We start from the raw sequence: 22,158 nt of genomic DNA, 5'->3' as shown, positions 1-22,158 counted from the left end.
ATTACATTTATTTATGTTATTGAATTATTTTTTACTACCCTTAAACTAGAGATGGCAAAGGCAGTGTATTTCAGAATAACTTAAAACAATCCACTAAAATATACATTAAAAAACCTTGTCATTTCTAGGTTCAACAGAAACTGATATTGAAATATCATATTCCCAGGAAGGCTGCATAAACAGGTGAGTTTTAGTAATCAACAAAATACCGATACTCTTAGCATGTGGCAAATTATGAAGGAAGTGGAAACTATCACAGGGTGCTAAGAGAGGACACTAATATCTGTTTAATGCACAGTCAACTGATTTCATTGGTAGTTTAGCACCTGGGTTGTATCAGAGAATATTAGTGAAGCTTTCAAAATCTTCCCCAGATTTCAGAGTTCTTTATTACCTGATCTTGTTTCTGAAGTAGAAATGATGTATTAAGATTTATTCACTGATTCTCCATTGATGTGATTGTATGTATGGCTGTAATAAGATTCTTTCACTGCAGTGTTTACCAATCCACAGGAACACATGCATGCATCAACAAAACACTGCACAAAAAGAATATTACTACAATCGTTTATACCACCACATCAAGACTACAATTTTTTGTTGCTGCTGCAGTGTTTTATCAATAAGTATGTCCACATCAGAAACTCAAAACTGCAGCAAATGATGTTGTCCTCTATTCCAGAATTCTGTTTAGAAATTATCTTAGGTACCGTATTTTTCGCCCCATAAGACGCACCGGCCCATAAGACGCACCTAGTTTTTTGGGGGGGAAATAAAGGAAAAAAAAAAATTTATTTTCCCCCCAGGTGCGCTGCGCTAATCCTGAAGCTTGGGGCATGCTGAGCTCAGCGCGCCCCAAGCTTCTGGGTGCCGGCAAGCAGTCCTCTAGCCCTGGGAGAGCCGCGGAGCTCTCCCAGGGCTAGCGGACCGCTGCGCTAATCCAGAAGCTTGGGGCGTGCTGAGGTCAGTGCGCCCCAAGCTTCTGGGTGCAGGCAAGCTCTCCACTAGCCCTGGGAGAGCCGCGGAGCTCTCCCAGGGCTAGCAGACCGCTGCGCTAATACAGAAGCTTGGGGCGTGCTGAGGTCAGTGCGCCCCAAGCTTCTGGGTGCAGGCAAGCTCTCCACTAGCCCTGGGAGAGCTGGGTCTCCCACAGCTAGCGGATAGCTTCCTGAAGCCTGGAGAGCGAGAGGGGTCGGTGCGCACCGACCCCCCTCGCTCTCCAGGCTTCAGCGAAAGCCTGCATTCGCCCCATAAGACGCACCCACATTTCCCCTTCATTTCTGGAGGGGAAAAAGTGTGTCTTATAGGGCGAAAAATACGGTAACTCTGAATCGAAGAGGAGTAGAACACAGGACAGAGTGGACTCATGGCATACTAAAAATATAAATTGCGGTTGTGGAATAACCTCATCCTGAAAAAGTATTATATGCTGCTGGGAAAAATCTAAGCTTGACAAGCAAGAGTACTTACCTCCATCCAAAAGATTAGCCCAGTATATCACCCTAAATCCCTGTAGAATTCCATTGAGAGCATCTTTGGCTAGTGTAGACCAGGTAATAGAGATGGTTTCTGGTGATGTAGCAATTGCTTGGACGTTTTCTGGTGGGGAACTGGGAACTGAAATTAGATAGTGTAACTTTTAATCATGACAGATTTTGAGGAACTATTACTTTAAAAACAACAACCCCAATATGCACAAGATTGTGTTCCTTTGATGTGTTTCAGCAAAAAAGAACACTGGGAAGAATATTTACAAGAATAGCTTTGTAAAACAATGCAAAACTTGTATGGCTTTAACAGGAATCTAGACATATTCCTGGTGGATAAGGTTTTGACTGATTCCTAACTGATTCCTAACTATGATGGCTATGTTCTACCTCCAGAGTTGTAGATGGTGTGCCTCTGAAATTAAGTTGCTAGGAATCCCAAATGGGGAGAGTGCTGTCGCGCTCATGTCCAGCTGGTGTTTTCCCAGAGGCATCTGGTGTGATCCAGCAGGGCTCTCTTCTTATATTCTGAATGCAGATGGGTTGGAAGTATGCATTATGGTGGAAATTTGACCGAAGAACCTCCAGTTATTACCATGAAGGTACTTTGTGCATTTTCCATAAAGGAACTGCAAAAAACTGCTGTCATCATGGGTCACAGATCATTATCACTCCTCAACCACTGCTACCTCTATTGAGCCACTCTTACCAATATGGCAGAACGCATGTATACTCTAAAAGAACAAACTGTTTCCTTAATCCGCTAGTCTGAACTAACAACATAGTTTCATTCGCTATTAACTTAACCAACATTTATCTGAAGAGAGTTAGCCGAGACATTTTCTGATAAAGCCCTCACACTAATAAATATTGGCTATTTCATACTACCACTTGGAAAATATTCAGACTCTTCCCCCTGCACCACCTTTCCACCACTTGCAAACAGGGTGGAGGGTTTGGGGAGGCCATTTTGTGCTCAGCCTTTGTGCACACGTAACAATAGTGCCAGATTGTGGCCTTGCTTAATATTTAAACAAAATGGTGGCCAATTAATAAATAAATTTATAAATAGATGGAGAGTATCAATAATGTCTGGACTTTTTTTAAAAAAAGAAATTAAGAGATGTCTAATTAACAAGAAAAGAGAGCTAAAAATGATTTTCAATGCAATGCCCATAGCAAAGATATTGCATGTATGGACTCCCATCACTAACAGTGGGATAACACAGTCCATGAGAGCTTGGGGTCTCTTAAGTCAGCAATAGGCAATCTCAGCTGTATGTAGATTGTCTCAGCTGGAACATTGCTCATATCTGTAAATCTTTCACTACATAGAGTAATTTCCCATTCAGGCAAGACACAAAGACTTGGCAGAGCATCACTAAAAATATTGCCGAGAATCTCTCAGCAGTATGCTGAAAAACAAATATTCATCCATGAAGGGCATCATAATTCCATAAAGCTTTATTGAAGGAAGCATTCATAAATTTAAAATCTTATTATTTAATTACCATACCCAGGAACCTCATCTCATATGTTATTACTTGGTAATTATTTTAAGAGTCTTCTGACTACTTAAAACAACTGAGAACCTAGTCATATGAGTGCATGGTTTAAAACTATTTACTTAGCTGACTGAATAATCTCCTTTTCCCACAAGAGGGCACTCTGTTGTTGCTTTACTTTGAAATACACCGCACATCATTCTTAGAAAGTGTCATGTATTAGGGAAGTCAGCTAATTTCAGATTTTATTGCTGTGCTCTGAACCTCACTATATGAGGCTGGATGCCAGAAAGTTGTGTGTGCCGCAGCCAGCATAGCCAACGGTCAGGGTTCATAAGAGTTGTAGTTCAAAACATCTGGAGGACATTGGGTTAGAGAAGGCTGCCTTAAAGAAATTTGCCAACTCCCAAGGCAACGAGGCCTCCATCTTAATATTAACCTTTCTCTATAGCTCAGGTCAGGTTACAACACATAAACCGGCATTAAAGCAAATACATTTTCTAAAAATATAAAGCATCAACTGATAATACCATGCAGTATCAACCACATTATTATTTTATGACTTATTAAATTTGTATAACACCCTTCCTCACAGGGCAGTTTACAATATAAAAGCACAAAAATACATACCATAATAACAAACAAAAACAATACCCTGTTCAGTTTAAAAGGCCATAAGATTTGTTTAATTAGCCAAAGGCCTGGGAGAAGAGGAATATGTGACTTTTGCATGCTTGCTTACTACTTACCATCTTCAAGAGTGGTTGTGATAATTTCCTGAGAAGATGGCCCGATTCCTGCTCGATTGCATGCCTGTACGACCATGCCATATTGAGTGAATTTTTTCAGGTTATCCAAAGTATAAACTTCGCTGTCTCCGGTGGTATCAATACTGATGATGTTGAACTGGAAATTCCCCCCTGCACTGTATTCTCGATAACCAATCTGGTATCCACGAATAATTCCGTTTTGCAGGTGTTTCTTTGGAGCCTAAGGAAGGTATGAGTAGCACGCACTTTGAACATCATGTTGAACATCATCGTGTTAGGTTAGAAGCTGAGAGAAATCTCCACTCCCAAAGACCATGCAGCTAAAATCAAGGCCAAATTATTGGTTCGCTCTAGGTTTACAATGATGATGATTAAATGAAGGATGTGAAGCTAGGGTTCTGCAACTAATGCTAGTAGCAGTGGATATAAAACTTCCCTTCAGGCACGCAAGTAGAACAGAAAACCTAGTTTTGTCATCTGAAAAGTGACAGGTGGATCCACCCCTCTTCACTACAAGTCTTGCCTTTTAATATAAATTTTATATGTCTTCATATAACTTTATATTAATGTTTGTTAAAGTTTGTTTTAGGATCATGTATGACCCATGTTAAATGACAGTCTCATTGTCCTTGACCTGATAGAGCAGATTTCAAGTCTCCCCATCCAAAAGTGTGGGTACCAGTTTGTCATATAAAAGGGGGCGGGGCCATCCATCATTCTTTGGGCAAAAAAAGAAAAGAAAAAAGTATTATGCTATCTCAGCCCCCAGTTGCAACAATTTGGGGCTGTTTCCCCATTACTGAGCCCAACATACGTACCTCTAAAATACACCCATCACAGAGGTGTTTTTAGGACCAGAGAGTGTATGTTTTACCCTGAACAAGTTAATCAAACTCTCTGTGGAAGGACAGCAGGGAGAGCACAACAACCAAGAGCATCACAATCCTAAACAGTGCTATATCTTTGCAGCTGCAATACAATAAACCTAGTTTGCCCTTGCAATGACAATGAATGAAGCATAGGCTTTTTTTATGAAGCCTTGGGAAACAGGGTTGTTGGTTTTTTTTAAGTATCTGTGTCATTACACCCACCTTCCTCGGTTTCATTGGCATGCCAAGCAACACAATGATGGGCATGTATCTAGTTCAAGGATCATTAATAAACCCATTGCCTAGGGTATAACAGCCACAGGCAGTAGAGGCTTGCTGTACTTATAGCCCACCCGCCTCAAACAAGAACTGAAAATCTGGCTCATAAAGAGCATTACAGTGCAGAGCTTCAGTGTCATGTCTCTAAAAATGTTGCCTCGTGGGACAAATTGATTTTCACTATAGTTTGCAGAAAAACTCAACGCAAGAAGTATCCTTAAAAATTCAGTTACAAACTTTCCCCCTGCACTGCAGCTGTATTTCTGATAATAAGATGTTCAAAAAGGCACAATCACAGGAACATATAATTGCATGCAAATTTAATTTAGCACACAATTACATTCAGCTGCAAAGTAATTTTTGAAAATTTAGCCACAAGCATTGTGTGTATAAATTCACCAAGCTATGCATCTCATTTTTGTGGGCTCATGCCTCAGTAATATCATGACATACATTCCAGCATAGCCTATTTTCCCTTTCCCACTGTATGCTACTTATTTACCTTCCAGGTTACCCTGATGCTTTGTGAAGATATGGGCTCAAGTTGAACATCTTGAGGTGGTCCATCAGGAGCTGTAAAAAAAAAAAAAAAGAAATAGGGGGATTAACATTCTAAGCTTGTCACTTTTGCTACAGAACATAATGTATCACACAATATTCATAACCTCAGAAATGCAAAGCATTTTTGTCAATGTGAAGCTCAAAACCTTAATAACAGAAGCTCAGCTAGAATGTATACTGCAGATTAGGAAAAGTGCCACCAAGGCCAAGAGTATACCAGCAAGGTTAACAGGCAGTCAAGGAAGCTAGCAGAGGTAAGGAGTCTCCTTTCAGAAAATGGAAGTGTTGTCCAAAAAGGAGCATAGATGAATACAAATTTTGGCAAAACAACAACAATCAAGAACAGGATGCTAGACTAAACGGACCATTGGCCTGAACCAGCAGGGTCCTTCTTGAGTTCTTATACCAAGCAATGAAAAGAGTAACTAAAGAGAGAAATTATTCTATTTATTGAAGACTAACATTTCAGAGTTGAACATAAGCACACAAATTCTAGTCAGTTGTCATCTGATGAGAGGCTGAAGTGTCTACGAGTGTGAAACAACCAAGGGAGTGTTAAGGAGAAAAGAGAATTCGGATGAGAGGTAATGAGCTGGATATGACAACAGAAATGAAATTAAGTAGGCAATTCTGGCTCGCTTAGGGTAAATGTTGCTCCTGTACCAGAACAAAAAATTATGATCTGCTTTATTTCCATTGAAGCATATTTATGAAGGGTTCAGTGGAAATTAATAGGAAAAGGCCCATATGCACCGAAGAAGAAGAAGAAGAAGAAGAAGAAGAAGAAGAAGAAGAGGAGGAGGAGGAGTTTGGATTTGAAATCCCGCCTTTCACTCCCTTTAAGGAGTCTCAAAGCAGCTAACATTCTCCTTTCCCTTCCTCCCCCACAACACACACTCTGTGAGGTGAGTGGGGCTGAGAGACTTCAGAGAAGTGTGACTAGCCCAAGGTCACCCAGCAGCTGCATGTGGAGGAGTGAGGAAGCGAACCCGGTTCACCAGATTACGAGTCCACCACTCTTAACCACTATACCAGGCTGGCTCCCTAGTGATGGAACACTGAATGTAGGTGGAAGGTCCAATCCACACACAATGTAATGGGCGCCGAAAGCCCTGTTGGCATCCCTGCGTCTTTCTGCAGAGAGCTGTTGCTGTTATAAGTGGAAGGGACATCCGAGAGCCAAGGAGTTAGCAGCAAATTAATGAAAAGGTTGTGCGTACTCCATGATTCTTCTCTTGCTGCAGGAGCCTTTTTTAAATGCTACCTTTGAACAAAAGATTCTGGCAGCCTGAAGCCACAATAGCATACAATATGCAATGCACACCTTTGCCAGTACAGTTTTACTCCCCCCCCACCTTTCTGTTTAATATTGAATGATGTTATTTTTGTAAAGCCTTCATTACATTCCCTGCCCTCAGGCATCTCTTAGATGTTTGGGGATCCATACTCATTTAACACACCTGAGGTAAAAGTAAACTGAAATAAACTAAATAAACTAAAATAGCTAAAGGAAACAATGACAAATGGTGGCACTTCCCTTTATTGTGCATATTTTCCTCACTGATACCAAGGGAACAAATATTGCGATGCCTCTGAAGCTTTGGTCTACCCTCCTCCAGTTTCACCCTGAGTAAATCAGCTGCTTTTGATGGCAGCTCCCTACAATTGACCTCACGCTCTGAACGGACAGCTTCATAATGAGAGCAAAAGAAAGGGTCAGTCGTCTCAAAACTAGGCCACACAGCAGGGAATAGAAGATGACATTCAGGTTGCGCGTTGCTGGGGAAGCTAATCTGCAAATTAAGGTCAGTTGATTAACCTGGCATATTAATTTTCAGTTAAATGAAAACCCTCAGATAAGAAATACTAGGGTTGCCATATTTCAAGCAGAAAAGTTGTTGAGGTTTTTTTTTTTGGCAAAGTTGTTGAGATTGCCAAAAGTAGGCAAAAACGGCACTGCCAACATGAGCTGCCCAATACAGTGGTATCTCGGGTTACAGATGCTTCAGGTTACAGAAGCTTCAGGCTACAGACTCTGCTAACCCAGAAATAGTACCTTGGGTTAAGAACTTTACCTCAGGATGAGAACAGAAATCGAGTGCTGGTGGCATGGCGGCAGCCATTAGCTAAAGTGGTACCTCAGGTTAAGAACAGTTTCAGGTTAAGAACGGACCTCCAAAACTAATTAAGTTCTTAACCCGAGGTACCACTGTACCTAAAATACTTCCCATATAGTAGCCCTTTCTAAAACAGACAGTGCTTCACATTCTCATATCCAGATGTTCTACAGATGTTTTCCATTCTTATATCCAGATGTCTTCCTCAGACTGGTATTCCTCAGACTGGTATTCCTGTACCTGAATGGATCCCTCTCCTATCTAAATCTTTGTAATCTTTCTGCCGACAGGAGACTTTCCTATTCAGATAGGCCTTTGGAAACTGGGCTGCTGTCAGAGCAATTTATATTTTAATTGTTGGTTTAAATATGTTGTAATGTATTTTAATTATTGTTTTTAACTAGTTTGTTTTTATTATTCTCTATTTTATAACTGACATTTTAAAATGTTGTAACCCTCCTGAAATTCCAACTCAGAAGAAAGGTGGGATAAGGCAAATAAACAGCGACTCCATCATACCCCTGTCCCTGTGTCTCCAGAACACTGACTCCATTAAGGAATGTGGGGAATAAAGTTAACATTACAAATATGACCAAAAGAATCAAACTGTTTTCACACTCAGTCGCATCTCCTACTTAGGCTCTAGATTAGCATAGGCACTAAAATGCCAGAAGGTAATTGCTTTCGTTTGTTATTATAGTATGTATTTTTGTGGTTTTATATTGCAAACTGCCCTGTGATCTTCAGATGAAGGGTGGGATAAAAATTTAATAAATAATTAATAAAATTAATGCCATTTACTTTGGCGTTAATGCGCTCAGGAGCACAGCTTTAGGTATTTCAGTGATGTGGCCCTGTGTTTACAAACTCCTCCTTAGCCAAGACATTAAGGCAAAGTACTCAAACAAAAAAATTAAACTGTCTTAAATAAAAGCACTATTAATTATGAACCATTGCTTATTTAAGGGGCTTTGGATGTGTGTTTAAATGGCTAATGTTAGACTGCTAACTTAAAAAAAGATTACTGCATTATTTTAGGCTACTAAGGAATTATTTTTGTAGTCTATGCAGCAATGTGTCCCATAGAGTCCCCTGGCTCTTCAAAATGCCATAAACACATACAGCCAACAATGAATACAAGTTGAGGTAAGATTCAATTAGGATCATTGTAGAACATACCTGCTTCATCTGTGGTGATCGTGAGTTCATTGCTGGCCTCGCTCTTGCCAATGCGATTTTTTGCATACATGCGGATGTTGTAGGTGGAGGAAGCGTGGAGGTCAATGATCGTGGCCTGGTTCAGCTGTGGGGAAACATCTTTGGTTCTTTGCACAGAATCCCAGGAGTCTGTTTGAAGAAATTGTGGGAAAGTTAATTCATTTTCCTTCCTTCCTTCAAACATTGAACTAATATCTTAGCAAGCAGCACTGCATTTCAAAGGTAAAAGAACACTGGTGAAATGAACATTAAATGAGGAAATAACCCAGCCCTCTTCGGGCATTAATGCTTTGATTTAACTTAACATGGGAGCGGGGTATGCAAAGTAGCCCCATCACCTAGCCTTTGTGTGAAAGTGCAACTGTGGGAACCTTCATGCATACAACTGTATAAATATTACCTCAGTACAGATTGCCACACTGTTTGCTAGAGGATGGGGCTCCTCAGCACACCCCCAGGCCCATGTTTGAGTAACACAGGTAACACAAAAAACAGGTTCAAAGAAAAACTTACATTTATTCTGCAGGGACATGAAACCCAAGGACAGCAATTTGTATAATGGCAGGGACCCCTCAGATGCCTCATGGAGGACTGCAAGCAGGGCTTGATGGTCACAGCTGTTTTCTATTGTCAATCTTTGTTTCATGCTAGACAGCTGAGGCTTCAACCAGTTTGGAATGCCATGAATTGTAGCCACTGACAGACATGTAATGCATGAATTCACCCACTTCATTTTCAAAGTAATTTATACCAGAGAGGTTTACAATGGGCAACAACATATTCCCAAGGTTTGTGATAATTATTGCCTTTGGTTCATCTCCTCCACAGCACTTATTTGTGGGTGCAGGTGTGTGGCTTTGCATGTCTGTGCAGTTGTGTGTTTGTAAACCAAGTGGCTCTTGGTCATCTGCCCATCTGACTCAGAGAGAAGGGAAATGGAAAGGGGAGCAAAAGGGGCAAGCACAGGGGAACGGAAGAGGAGGAAAGCACCAACCTTCAAAACAGCAAACTTCAAAAGCTACTATAAAAAACTGAAAAGCAGAAAGAGGCTGGCAGTCATTTCTGAAGGTATAGCTCCAACATGACACACTCACATGTGTTCAGGAGCGTTTCTTTTGCATCAGTCAGTTGCATGCCAGTCCTATTGTGGCAACAACCCTCTGGCGAGTCATGGGAAGATGTGCAGCTATTTTCTCAGCCTAGGCTGGCCTCTGCTGCCAGGAGCCCACAGGAAACTGGGGTGAGGCCAGTAATATTTCATGGTTATCTCACATAACGGTAAGTAGGCCTTTCACCAGTCATTTTAAAACATCTGTTTTATTTCATATGCCCAAAGCCCTTGGTTTCTAACAAAGGGAAGGTGAGCCACATAGAGGAGCCAACTTCTCCAGCTGATTGAGGGGGCCTGATGTGACATCGTGCAGCGTCCTGATGTTGCGCTCATGATGTCACAAGGAGCCAGGGGTGGAGTCAAAAGCCCTCTGAAAATTGTAGGGGCCTGGCCCCCTCAAAAAATACATCGGGGGGGGGGGACTGCCTTGGATGCTAGCAGTCAGCACCTATGGAGCCACAAAGTTTCTATTCAGATCTTTAGAGAAAGAAGCAGAGGTCAGGGGTGATTTTGCTTTCTCTGTCCCCGCATTGATATCCTCGGGTATGTCATATGTACAGGCAGTGCTTTGGGGGGGGGGTCAAAAGTGAGGTACTGGTACTGATAAAAGTGATACACTGATAAAAGTGCAATAGCAACTGGCACAAAATGGCTGCCATGGGCAGCAAAAAAGATAGGTGCCAGTACTCTATACCGGTAAGCAGGTGCCAGTACTCTATACCGGTAAGCAGGTCTGTGCAGAGCTCGTCTGAGGCCCAGGGTGGGAGACTTGTTCTTGGCCTGACAGCCTCTGGCTGACTTAGCCCTCTGAGGCCTGGGGCAAGTGTACCCAGATACCCTGTGCTTCTGCATGGGCTTGCTGGTGAATGCTGTCACACACAAAAAGCCCAGTGGTCAATAAACATCTCCCCAAGGCTTGAGAGACTTGGAAATCTTAGTATTTGATGATTTCCGAGGATCAGTGATTTGCTGAACAGGAAAGCAGAGAAATGCAGCTCCAGGTTTTTTTCACAACAGTAGCAATGATGTCTTCTGCAGGAGCAATATTTGCCAGCATTGTAAGCTTGGGAAGTTGGAACACAGAGAATCTGTAAACATTCATTTACATGGAGTCTTTCCTGCACTATTTTTAAAGACTTGTATATTAAATTTGTGTTAGAAAGTAACAACTGTACTGCAATTCAAAGCGAGCTTTCCCAAAATGTGTACTATCTGGGATATGTGTGTATGTTTATGTGTGTGTGCTTTTTTAGACTATCCTTGGGGGCATAGCTATAGCAGCTTTAAATATGAGCCCCTGAATGTCAAAAATTCCCACTAAACCATTGCCAAACATCACCCTGAATATATGAGAACAATCTCTCAAACACGCTGACTGAAACCAAATAATAATTGGTGTCAGGAAAAAAGGCAGATGTGGTTGTGTGAATCTCCTCTAATTTCTGTAATATGGAGGGAGGAATGGGGAAATAAGGGATTGTTTCAACTCTTTCATTCTTACAGACAGATTTAAGAATGGAGTTCCCAAATATTGTTCTGGTATATACAGGTTTCTTGATTATACTATCAATGCATGCCTCAGATCTTTAAATACATGCACAGTTTCATCAAAATACCTGTATACAATCAACTACAAAAAGCAACTTGCTGTTCAACTGTTATTAGGTATGCCATGTACAAAAACACCTGTAATTTGTGTATTATTTAAGACAGGGAAAGCAGCCTGGAGATGGAAGCAGAATCAGATGGGTAGAAGTCTATACCTACAGAAAAGATGGGCAGATGCACAGCAATCAAATACATCCCTCCCGAAAGCTTGACTGAAATTAAACCTACCTAGGATATCTGGTATAAAATACTTGAAGGTTCTCTTGCTTGAACTGGGTTCAAGTGTCTCTGATTAAGCAAGCAGAGGGAAGATGAATGCTTTTAGCACTGTGTGTGATTGTGTGTGTGTGTGTGTGTGTGTGTGTGTGTGTGTGTGTGTGTCTTAACTCATTGGATTTATTAGGGTTGCCATATTTCAAAAAGAAATCCCAGTAATGTCTGGGAAAATCCGGACATATGGCAGCCCTAGATTTATCAGATTAATGCCTTCTAATCAACTAGAAATTTCATATCAGTTAGGACAGAGGTGCATCTGTTCATTCATAAATACATTCTGTTCTGCTTCTGCATGAATCTGTGGACTCTCCTCCAGCATGCAGTGCTAACAACATGTGTGCTTATTTCACAAATAAATATCTGATTATTCTCCCTGTCTGCACCCTAGTTTTGCTCCAACCTGCCTAGAGTGTCATAAAGAATTTGTGCAATTCCCTCCCTGCGCCAAGCAGGGCCAGAGTATAGGGCCAGACCTGCTTTGCTTCATCAGAACAACTTCATCATGTTCCATCGGAATTATCTTTGGAACTCTCGGCTTATACAGCCATGCCTGGGGCACAGCAAGCAGCAGCCATCAGCTGCAGCTACTACATCCATTGAAAAAGAAAAAGAAAAAGAAAAGAAAAACAGATCACATCTGAACTATAAAAAAGGAAAAATCTGGCAGTGAGAAGCAGTGCAATCTGAGAGGCAAAAAATGTGTGATCCAGGATGATCAAACAAAGATACTTCTGCTGAAGAAGAAAAAAGAGAGACTAGTGATGAGTACTCTCAGGCAATGTAACAGCACCTGCATGTGAGTACCTTCAAATATTCAGAAAAGGACACATTGTTATAGCCCTGCCTGGTGACATCTCATCAGTTCAGGTTCCCCCGTGCAAAAAACTCCCTGCTTCTGATAACCCAGGATGCAAGTGTGCGGAGGTTTCAAGACTCATTGTCGCCCTGTTAGGCTTGCTTTCACATGCAGGGCTTTTGGATATTTTCCAACATTTAATCTCACACATTTAGTCTAAAGTGGTACAGTCCTACCAAGACTGTTCTATGTGCCTTCTCCAAATATTTGAATTGACTTTGAGTCTCTGTGCAAATTGTGAATAAGAGGTGAAACAGCTTTGAGACGATCCCTTCCATTAATTATGCCTTTTCCATTTTATCAGCTTGCATAAAAAATCCCCTTACACAATTTTTTGTTGTTTTTGGGCATGCTATTTTCATTTACTCTGATCCTCACAAACATAATTCACTAACGACAGAATAGGCAAAATTCATATAACACAAATAAACATAGCATTTCCCCCCCTTTTAACTGATTTTCCTATAGGGAATGCCTGCATATACCAACCTAGCTATATATTAATACTAATGGATTCCATACTTTGTATGTTGTGCCATCTAGTGGCCCTATTCAGAATGGCAATTTTGGGAATATCTACTCTTCCTCTCCCCCCACCAAACGTATGATTTTTTTTTTTACACTGTTAAATACTGCTGATGTTGCAACTGTAAGTACTACTATTACCCCCACTACCACAGAATATGCTTACAGCTTTAGAGTATGTAAAGTGATTTCCATACAATTTTTAGTAATGTTTATGGTAAAAAATTATTATCTGGGGTTTATATTTTTAGCAAATGGGAGGCTGAGACTACAAGAAAGCTTGTGTGAGGCCACTGAGTGCATTAAAGTGAGATCTGAACAGGGAATTTTCTGCCCCACAGCTCACACTTTTTGACCCAACACTACATCAGCTTTCAAAAAAAGAAAAATCTTGAATCTGCTCTTTCTGCAACACATTGTTTAATAAGCAACATGAATGGATAAGGCATATAAAGGTACAGACAGAAGTGAGGGTAAACTACAGGCTACAGTGGTCCTCTTTATGAAGAGGGCTATATATAATGCATAGTCCAGCATATTCAAAGCAACTAGCTTTGAAACTAGTGTTGAGTCAAAGCGAGTCTTTGCAAGCTGACCATTCGACTTCCAGCTGAGGTGGGCCTAAGAGGAATCTTGTGTTGCTTGTCATCAAGGAGGTCACTGGCACTGTCCAATAGGGATTTGTGACTTGCACACACACAGGGCAGACAGTACTCTACACTGCAAATGGCCCTGCTAGCTCAACATCCCACTCATCTTTTTAACAATAAGGAATTGTCAAGTGCAGATTAGAAACAGGTCGGCTGCCCCTACCTCTTGTCCCACATCTCATCTGGAAATGGGCGGATTAAATTGGATGAATTTGATTTGGACTGCTGATAGATATCTGAAATTAATCCTGTTTTAAAACAGGCCCATTTTGATTCAGCGACACCTCTAGGACCACTGCACTTCCAATGACGTAGTCATCTCTCACAGATTAGAACAGACCTTCACCTGGTGCCCTCCAGATGTTCTAGACTACAACTCCAATTGGTCAAACTGTTTGTGCAATAGGCGGGGTGGAGGTCCCTGTCTGGGGCTTTTGTGCAAAGGAGTAGAGAGTACATAGTATATTGATAGTAGTAGAGCTGTCATACAAGTGTCTACCAACACATTTTCATGACTAGTTGGTTCTTCTGATCATGCCTATTCAGATGAGGTTTATCAAAATAGGATTCTGCTCCAGAGCCATAATGTCACAGGGTTGGAGGTAGGGGAAGACTTAGGAAGGAATATGTCAGAAAACAGCTGTTCAGCCCATCCTAAGATTTTGCCTGTCCCCAGCATGCTTTAGGTGTGAGTGGATCTGAGTCTGAATCTCGGGCAAGACCTTGCAGAGAGAAGAGCACTGTGTCTTGGGAAGAGACCATAATTCAGTGGCAGGGTCCATGTTTTGGATGCAGAAAGTCCCCAGTTCAATCACTGATATTCCTGGAGAGTGACTGCCAATCAGAGTAGGCAATATTGAATTGGATGGACAAGTAGTCTCACCAGGTACAAGTTGTCTACATCTGCAGTTATCTACATCTGGACATGTGGGTGGCACTGTGGTCTAAACCACTGAGCCTCTTGGGCTTGCCGATTGGAAGGTTGGCGGTTCGAATCCCTATGACAGAGTGAGCTCCCGTTGCTTTATCCCAGCTCCTGCCAACCTAGCAGTTCAAAAGCGCACCAGTGCAAGTAGATAAATAGGTATCGCTGTGGCGGGAAGGTAACTGCCATTTCCGTGCTCCCTGGCATCCATCACGGTGTTCTGTGGCACCAGAAGTGGTTTAGTCATACTGGCCACATTACTCAAGAAGCTGTCTGTGGACAAACACCAGCTCCCTCAGCCTGCAAAGTGAGATGAGCGCAGCAACCCCATCGTCGTCTTTGACTGGACTTAATCGTCCAGAGGTCCTTTACCTTTACTACATCTGCTGACGATGCTTTTGTTTAATAGGGGCTGTTGAAAACCATCCATTCAAATATACAAAGTATTCTGGACACAAGATGTCAGCAAAACTCTTGGCCACACTCAAGTAACAGTAAAACTGAGAACTCTGATTTTTTAAATAAAAAAAATCATAATACCAGAAAACCAGGAAACAAGTAAAAGTTGTAAGCCGGGCATACCAACATACTCTTACCAGACTTGTTCTTGCATTCTATATCATAGCCCGTGATTGGACTATTTCCGTCAAATCCCATGGTCCATCTGAGGGCAATGCTGCGTGCTCTCACCTCTCGGATTTCTATTTCTGGAGGATCTGGGGGTTCTGGTCAAATAGACAAACTCTGTTTTAGTCAAGAGACCTGTGTGTCAGCGACAGCAATGAGTATAGTATGGAAAAAATATGCCTTGCGAAGAATAAGATAGCTTGCTATTTCTTTCGCTCACCGGGTGTTACACTCGTTTTACCCCACACCCGTCCCAGGAGGAGGGATAGTTAATATTTAGGTTAAGAAACTTGTGACAGCCCTGTTCAAACATTCAAAAATTGTATTCAGGGGAGTGCAGGCCTTATGTGGCACAGGCAAGCACCCTATTTTCTTCATCGACCAGGAAGAGCATGAAGGGAAATTGGAAGCATGTTTGGCTGAATATAGCTCCGGATCATGGGGAAGACTGAAAACATATTCAGCTGAACGTGCTTGCAAGCCCTCTCTAGGCTTTCACGATGATGAAGGGAAGTTAGAGGGAAGAGGTGAGGCCACCAGGATGCCTGAAAAGGGTTAATGTCTTGATATCATCTTATTTTAGAGCCCCATTGTAGAATTGTTCTATGCTATTATTTTAAAAACAACACATTGCTCCCAGGACAGGTTGTGGGTATAATATCCTTTTTATATTGGGATTTCTATATCTTCCATGTAAGTGAATTGAGAAAGTAATGCTATTACAACTGACTCTATCTCCCTCTTACACCTGCTCCCCCAGGTGTGTGCGTATCGTGTGTATTATTCCCTTTACAACAGGAATGCGGTACTTGTGGTCCTCCAGACGTTCTTGGACTCTAACTCTCATCAGCAACTACATCTAAAGAATCACAGGTTGGCCACTCCTGCTTTAAATGGAACAAAATGGCCTAAAACCTATATGCACTAGAGTTTAATACATGCATTATCTTTGTGGTTTAAAGGGCAGAAGCAAGCGTGTGTATATAATGGGTTGTCTCCAAAGTAGAGCTACGTGAAGTTTCTGCCAGTGCAATGATTTCTGATTGTGCAATCAAATATGCCCCTCCTCTCCTTCCCTGGATCGCCTTAAATCTGTTCTAGGGCTTCCCCCAACTCTATAGAGCAGTTTGGGGGGAGGCACAGGGAAGAAAGGATGGGAAAAGACCAGTTGCACAAGTTGCAATCCTTGCCCTGACAAGACGCTTTGGTTGAATACCTCTCATAGATTGTAATCTACACTAGAAATGTGAAGATGAACTCAACAGTTAGGGCTTGTCCACACTTCTGCTTGTCCCATGCCAAAAAGCATGGGTCCAAGCAGTTTTCCACTTGTCCCATGTTTTCTGAATGCCTTTGCCCCACTGCTTTCTTCTGGGAAAACTGTTCTTTAGTGATAAATTGTAACAAACAGCAATGTGTGGAAAACCCAATTGCTGTTTGCTGCAATTCAGAACCAAACCGTGGGTTTTCCTGGGGGGAAGTGGCAGGGCAAACAGAAATGCCAATAAGCCTTTAGTCTAATTAGATAACCAGAATAAAAATGCTATGCATGTGCCTGTACTAACATCTGTGCTAACATTTATTCCATGTTTCTGTGATAACAGTTACATATTTTCTCATTTTTCTCAGAGAACCTTTGTATTATCTGCAGCTTCACTGCAAATGGGAATCAGAATCTTGGTTTATTGAGGGGACTGGCTTAGTGAGTACACAGTCTGTACGAGGATTAACCAGGAACTGATGCAACCTGCAGTCACAGAAAACTGGGGGTTGGGAGAAAGGTTGCTTGTGAGTCCTGAGTGGATTTGGCATCTTATCTGTAAGCTCCAAGGCACACAAGCGCATTGAGCAAGTGTAGTACAGCAGAGCCGGCAGAACCTCATAGCTAATTTCTGCCTCGGCTAGACATTTGACAGGGCATCACCTCAGCCACTCCAGAACCTGCCGATCCCTGCCTGACTCTGCTTCCCCACCTCCCCACCATGAAATATGGCAGGGGACACCTGGCCTGAGGACATACTGACGACTCAAATTTCAGAATGAAAAAAAACAAATAATACACTGCAGTTGCTGGGAGCTTTTGGCTGATTAGACCTGAAACATTTTGTTTCTAAATATAAAGCAGGTACACTGTTTCTTTTTTCAGAAAGGAAATCTTCACCCTATTGCTTCACCCTATTTAGGCTGCTGCAAGGCTACTGCTACTGAATTATTTGGTGCCAAGTCCCACTGAGTTCAATGGAATTTACTCCCAAGGAAGTGTCAGAATCACAGCCTGACACCAGCCATGCTTACTCACAAATCAGTATTCCAGACTGCGGTTTTATGTATGAAGAAGAAGAGCTGATTTAAACACCTGTTTTATGATTTATTTATATTTTGCTCCATGGTTTATTGAAGGATTCTGTGTTTCAGCTGACGTATTTATTTCGGTTTTAATGTTGTATCTGGATTTTATTTTCTGTCAACAACACCGCATAGGGATTTCACATATTAAGCACCTTTGACTCGCGAGTTGACTGACAGGTGAAGTGACTGCATGACAGTGACGAGTATTCAGAATGGATGTTGTGTTGGTCAGCATTGTGTGCAATAAGGGATGGCACATGGATTCAAACCCCAACATAAGGAAATGTTGACTGTTGGTTTCCATGTTGGCCCCTTGGTGTTTAAATGGGCCCCAAACTGTACGGTGTGTTAGTTTCTACACTGTCTTGTGGTTGCAATGCAGACTTAAGACAAACTTGTGTCTAAAATCCCATGTTTTAATAGTTCCAGTGCAAACTGGACAGATGGAGTTTGAAGCTTTCATACATTTCTAAGTTTTTGACAGTCATGACTACGTTTTATTAGGGACTAGAACCCCCCAACAGATTTCTGAGCATGACATACACTTACTGTACTACAATAGCTGTGTTTTTTTCCTTACGTTGTCCTCTTCCTACCTTGCACAGTGAGCTGAATTATTCCACGGTCCTCCCCATATGAATTGATGGCATGGCAGGAGAAGAAACCAGAGTCTTCTCTCACCGTTGGCAGAATCTACATTGACAATGGAAAAGAAGAAAATGTATTTAATAGGGAATGTTGCATGCAAGGCCATTTTACAAAACAGACTCTGAATGTAATTCCACATGGTAGGGATGGGAGAATCTCACATCCCCTCAGGGCCATCTTTCCAGTGGGTGGTGGTCCAAAACAAAAATGGGCAGGCAAGAGTGGGGCTGCACCACTCTCTCATACAGAGACATACACCACACACATGTGCACAACACAAACACACACATATGCACACATTCATTCACATCCTCTCTCCTCCTCTCTCTCTCTCTCTGTCTCTCTCTCTCTTATCTGAGTCAGACTTTTGGGGCTTAGATGCTTTGCCTATGAGCAGTTTTGAACAGAAGCAGTTTTAGATAAGTTTTTATTTCCCCTAGATTCCTCTTTATTTTCATTTTGTCTTCTGTTTATTCCTGCTCATATAGGCAGGAAGACACACACCACACAGACATGAATAAGTAAATGCACAAGTTGCATTAAAGCCAATTCTGCTCTTGCAGAGCAGTGATGAATTTGACTGCCATTTCTCAATTCCTTCTTGGAATGATATAACGTGCTTTCATGGTGATGTAGCATGACAGATTGACAATACTTCCCCAATAATACTTGATGTATACAAACTCTAAAAATACAGAAGCGGCTTGCTGGGCAGGGCAGACTTGGCACACTGGCTTCCTTGCAGGTGGGTGAGTTGCTGTTGCTTACTGGGAAGAAGAGGGGGCACCAGTGGAAGTGCTGGATTAGCTTGGGGTGGGGGTGGTGCTGGCACTGCACCAACATCCCTGCTGCCTTGCCCTTTTCCTTGCCAGTACACAACAGGGACCCAGGAAGCTAGTGATCTGCTTCTGTGACTTTATATGTCACACTAGCTTTATTCAGGCATTTATCCCTCAGTGTGATGTCATATAGATGGGGAAAGGGGGATGAGGATGCCTGATGACTTCAAGGGGGAACATCTGCCCCCGGAAGACTGCTCTACTCCTGTAGGCTCTGCCAACGTTTTAGAGAAAACCTGCCGGAGGGTTTTCAGAGTAAAAACCTGAAACAGTTTTTAACATAAAAAATTGTGTTTTTAAAACATATAGAATAGAGCAAAATGGGCAGGAATGTATCTGTCAATTTCTTTGTCTCTGTTTCTCATTTTTCCCATCTTAAATTCTGTTCTCCACATTTCCATTTTGCTTTTTTTTTTTAAAACCATCCTGAAAAGTCATCAGCATTTTTGTTTCTCCTTGGATGGGTAACTGCAATGCAAAATTTGGAGAAGTGTGAATTTTGAAGGATCACTGAGTTTCGGTTCTCATATTGTTTAGGAAACTGTGAATTTGGTAGGTTCGCCTTTGAATGCCAACCATCCCTAGGTTGCAGCAGGCAGCCTGCCCAAAACATAGGAGGAGGGGAGATGAGGAGCAGATAACAAATTATTCCTCTGAGAAGGAGAGACAGGGAGATGAAAAATTACCCTCCTGCAGAACACACACACACACACACACACACACACACACACACACACACACCTTTCCTCTTTGCAAGTACACCTGCGCTCAGCTGTTTGCTTTACAAGAAGCTGGGATCTGAGCATACAAAGGTGGTTCAATATTCACCCTCTCCCCTCAATAAACTGAGGTCATCCTGTTGAATGATCCTTGTCGTTGGCAAGGTCTTTCCTAAAGACCTACCAATATCAGTTGCTGCCACAACAATATCATCTGCACACTTCAGCAGATATGTTTGATTTTTTTTTAAAAAATGTGTTCCTCCGTTGAAGGAAACTTCCACACCACTACCAAAGTTACAAAGTTTCTGTAACAGGATAAGCCTTGGAGGAATTGAGTATTGAACAGCCTGAAGCATAATTCTGGGTAGTGCGAGATGGCTCAGCAATTTTCTCCTGGCTTGCCCCTGCAGTGACTAAATGAGGCTGACTACAGATCCTTGTCCTTCAAGATGGAAATGTTCCTCAGGCATCGTCTCCTGTAGGTGAAGATCCCGAAAATGCAGACTGGGAAAGACTAGATGCAAGAGAGTGGGCTACCAATGTTCCAACAATGTTTCCCATGTAGTGCGACATGCAGGGTCCATTCAAGAGAAGGGCAGTATATAAACACAAGAAAAATAATTATGGTAACACTTGAGTTTTTTATGAGTATATATTCATGGGTGTGCTATGGGTGGTAATCAGCTAGGTTTTGCTCACACTGAAATTAATGAACATGATTAAGTTTGGTTCATTAATTTAATAGTTGGCTATCCCCCAATATATGTGTGCACATGTATTATAGAGTGTGGGGTTGCTACACCCACGTTGGCCAAGTCCACTGCTTGCCACAATGTCCAACTGGAAGGTTGACTAAGATCGAAAGTGGCCCTCAGACCAAAATAAATCCATCACCCGTGGCCCAGACTGTTTAAAGGGGATAATGTGTTCTATTCATTCATGTAAACCATCGCCAGAGCTTAATTCTGGGCCATCTCTATGCAAAATGGAAAGTGAGATATTCCCCCTGCCGCTGCCCCCCAAAATAAGAAATGTTCACTTTGGGATATCTTCAAGGGACTTCAGTGAACACAATCATCCCGGGGGGGGGGGGGCAGGAGTGGAGTGTACAACGTACTCTTATATGTAAAGAACATGTGACCAAACAGCACTGCCAAAATACCAGGTTGCTCATGTTACCTGTAATGTAGAGATCACTTCATCACCCACTTCCTTCGTGGAAACAAGATAGCGGGACATTTCAGGATTAATGATTCTGTCTTCTTTCTCCCAGCGAACGATGATGGGTTTTTCTCCATGTGCTGTGCAACTCATTTCTTTCTTTTGGCCCTGCGTTGCCAAGGTGGTGTTTGGATAGGAAGTTATCATAGCAGGAACTAAAAATAAAAATAGCGAACACAAGTTAGTAGCTTGCTGCAAAATGTGTGGAGGAGGAAATGCAACATTGCTGTACAGGAGGGCTCGCTAGGTAGCCTCACTTGTATCGACACATTTTCCACCTAATCCATTTCATTTTGTAGTTTTGTGCTTATATCAGCTGAAGAAAAACAAAACCACCTGGTGTAGATAGAATACAGCACTGAACTTCCCCCCTCCCCCTGCAAGGAAAGCAGGCATTCATGGAGAGAATGGATAGCCTCTTTTAAATGAATAACTTTAATTGCTGTTTTGAAATGCCAACGTTCCGTGGCATGTCCTTTCTGCATGTCAACCCTATGGATAACAAACTGATCTACTAGCTCGCAAGATTGAAAGCTATGGCTTCTGCTTTAAGAAGTGGCTCTCACATGGATAACAATACAGAGAAACCTTGGGGAAAACTTGTGATGAGAAATGATACGCACTAACCAAGCATTGTTAGGAACCATTTTCAACCATTTACCTTTCTCCCATAAGGCTTATACTGTACATAAAATATCTAAGACTTTGTCAGCTGATTACATTCCGCAACATCAGAATTGTTTTTATTTGCTTGCTGTCAAGTTACTGTTTGATTATTAAACATCAACATTAAAAGAGATATAATAAAATTAAATACCATTCCCATATTCCATTAAAAATACGATAAACGATATCATCTGAAACTCAATATATATAGCGTCTGGACATAATTTTCAAAAATCTGTAAAAATGTCCAGGAAAACCCGGGTGTATGGCATGGCAACCCGTGTCAGAAGTGTTGGTTTTTGGGTGAATTTCCTAAAAAAAATAGCTCA

At 41.8% G+C, this 22,158-nt stretch overlaps 1 protein-coding gene across 1 annotated transcript in view; it reads right to left on the bottom strand.

Annotated features, from left to right (window-relative positions):
• The window catches only part of DSCAM (DS cell adhesion molecule), a 322,782-nt gene that overhangs the window by 77,852 nt on the left and 222,772 nt on the right, over window positions 1–22,158 (bottom strand). Inside the window, exons 12-18 of the mRNA XM_083500497.1 lie at window positions 21,122–21,318; window positions 18,330–18,426; window positions 15,354–15,482; window positions 8,768–8,935; window positions 5,413–5,483; window positions 3,742–3,982; window positions 1,471–1,617 (exon numbers count right to left, since the gene is read on the bottom strand). Of these exons, the coding sequence (XP_083356623.1) occupies window positions 1,471–1,617; window positions 3,742–3,982; window positions 5,413–5,483; window positions 8,768–8,935; window positions 15,354–15,482; window positions 18,330–18,426; window positions 21,122–21,318 (1,050 nt within the window). The remainder of the gene's footprint in view (window positions 1–1,470; window positions 1,618–3,741; window positions 3,983–5,412; window positions 5,484–8,767; window positions 8,936–15,353; window positions 15,483–18,329; window positions 18,427–21,121; window positions 21,319–22,158) is intronic.

Source organism: Podarcis liolepis (assembly GCF_965112155.1).
Source record: "Podarcis liolepis genome assembly, chromosome: 4".
Classification (NCBI taxonomy): Eukaryota; Metazoa; Chordata; class Lepidosauria; order Squamata; family Lacertidae; genus Podarcis; species Podarcis liolepis.
This window is presented reverse-complemented; position numbering and strand designations above follow the sequence as displayed.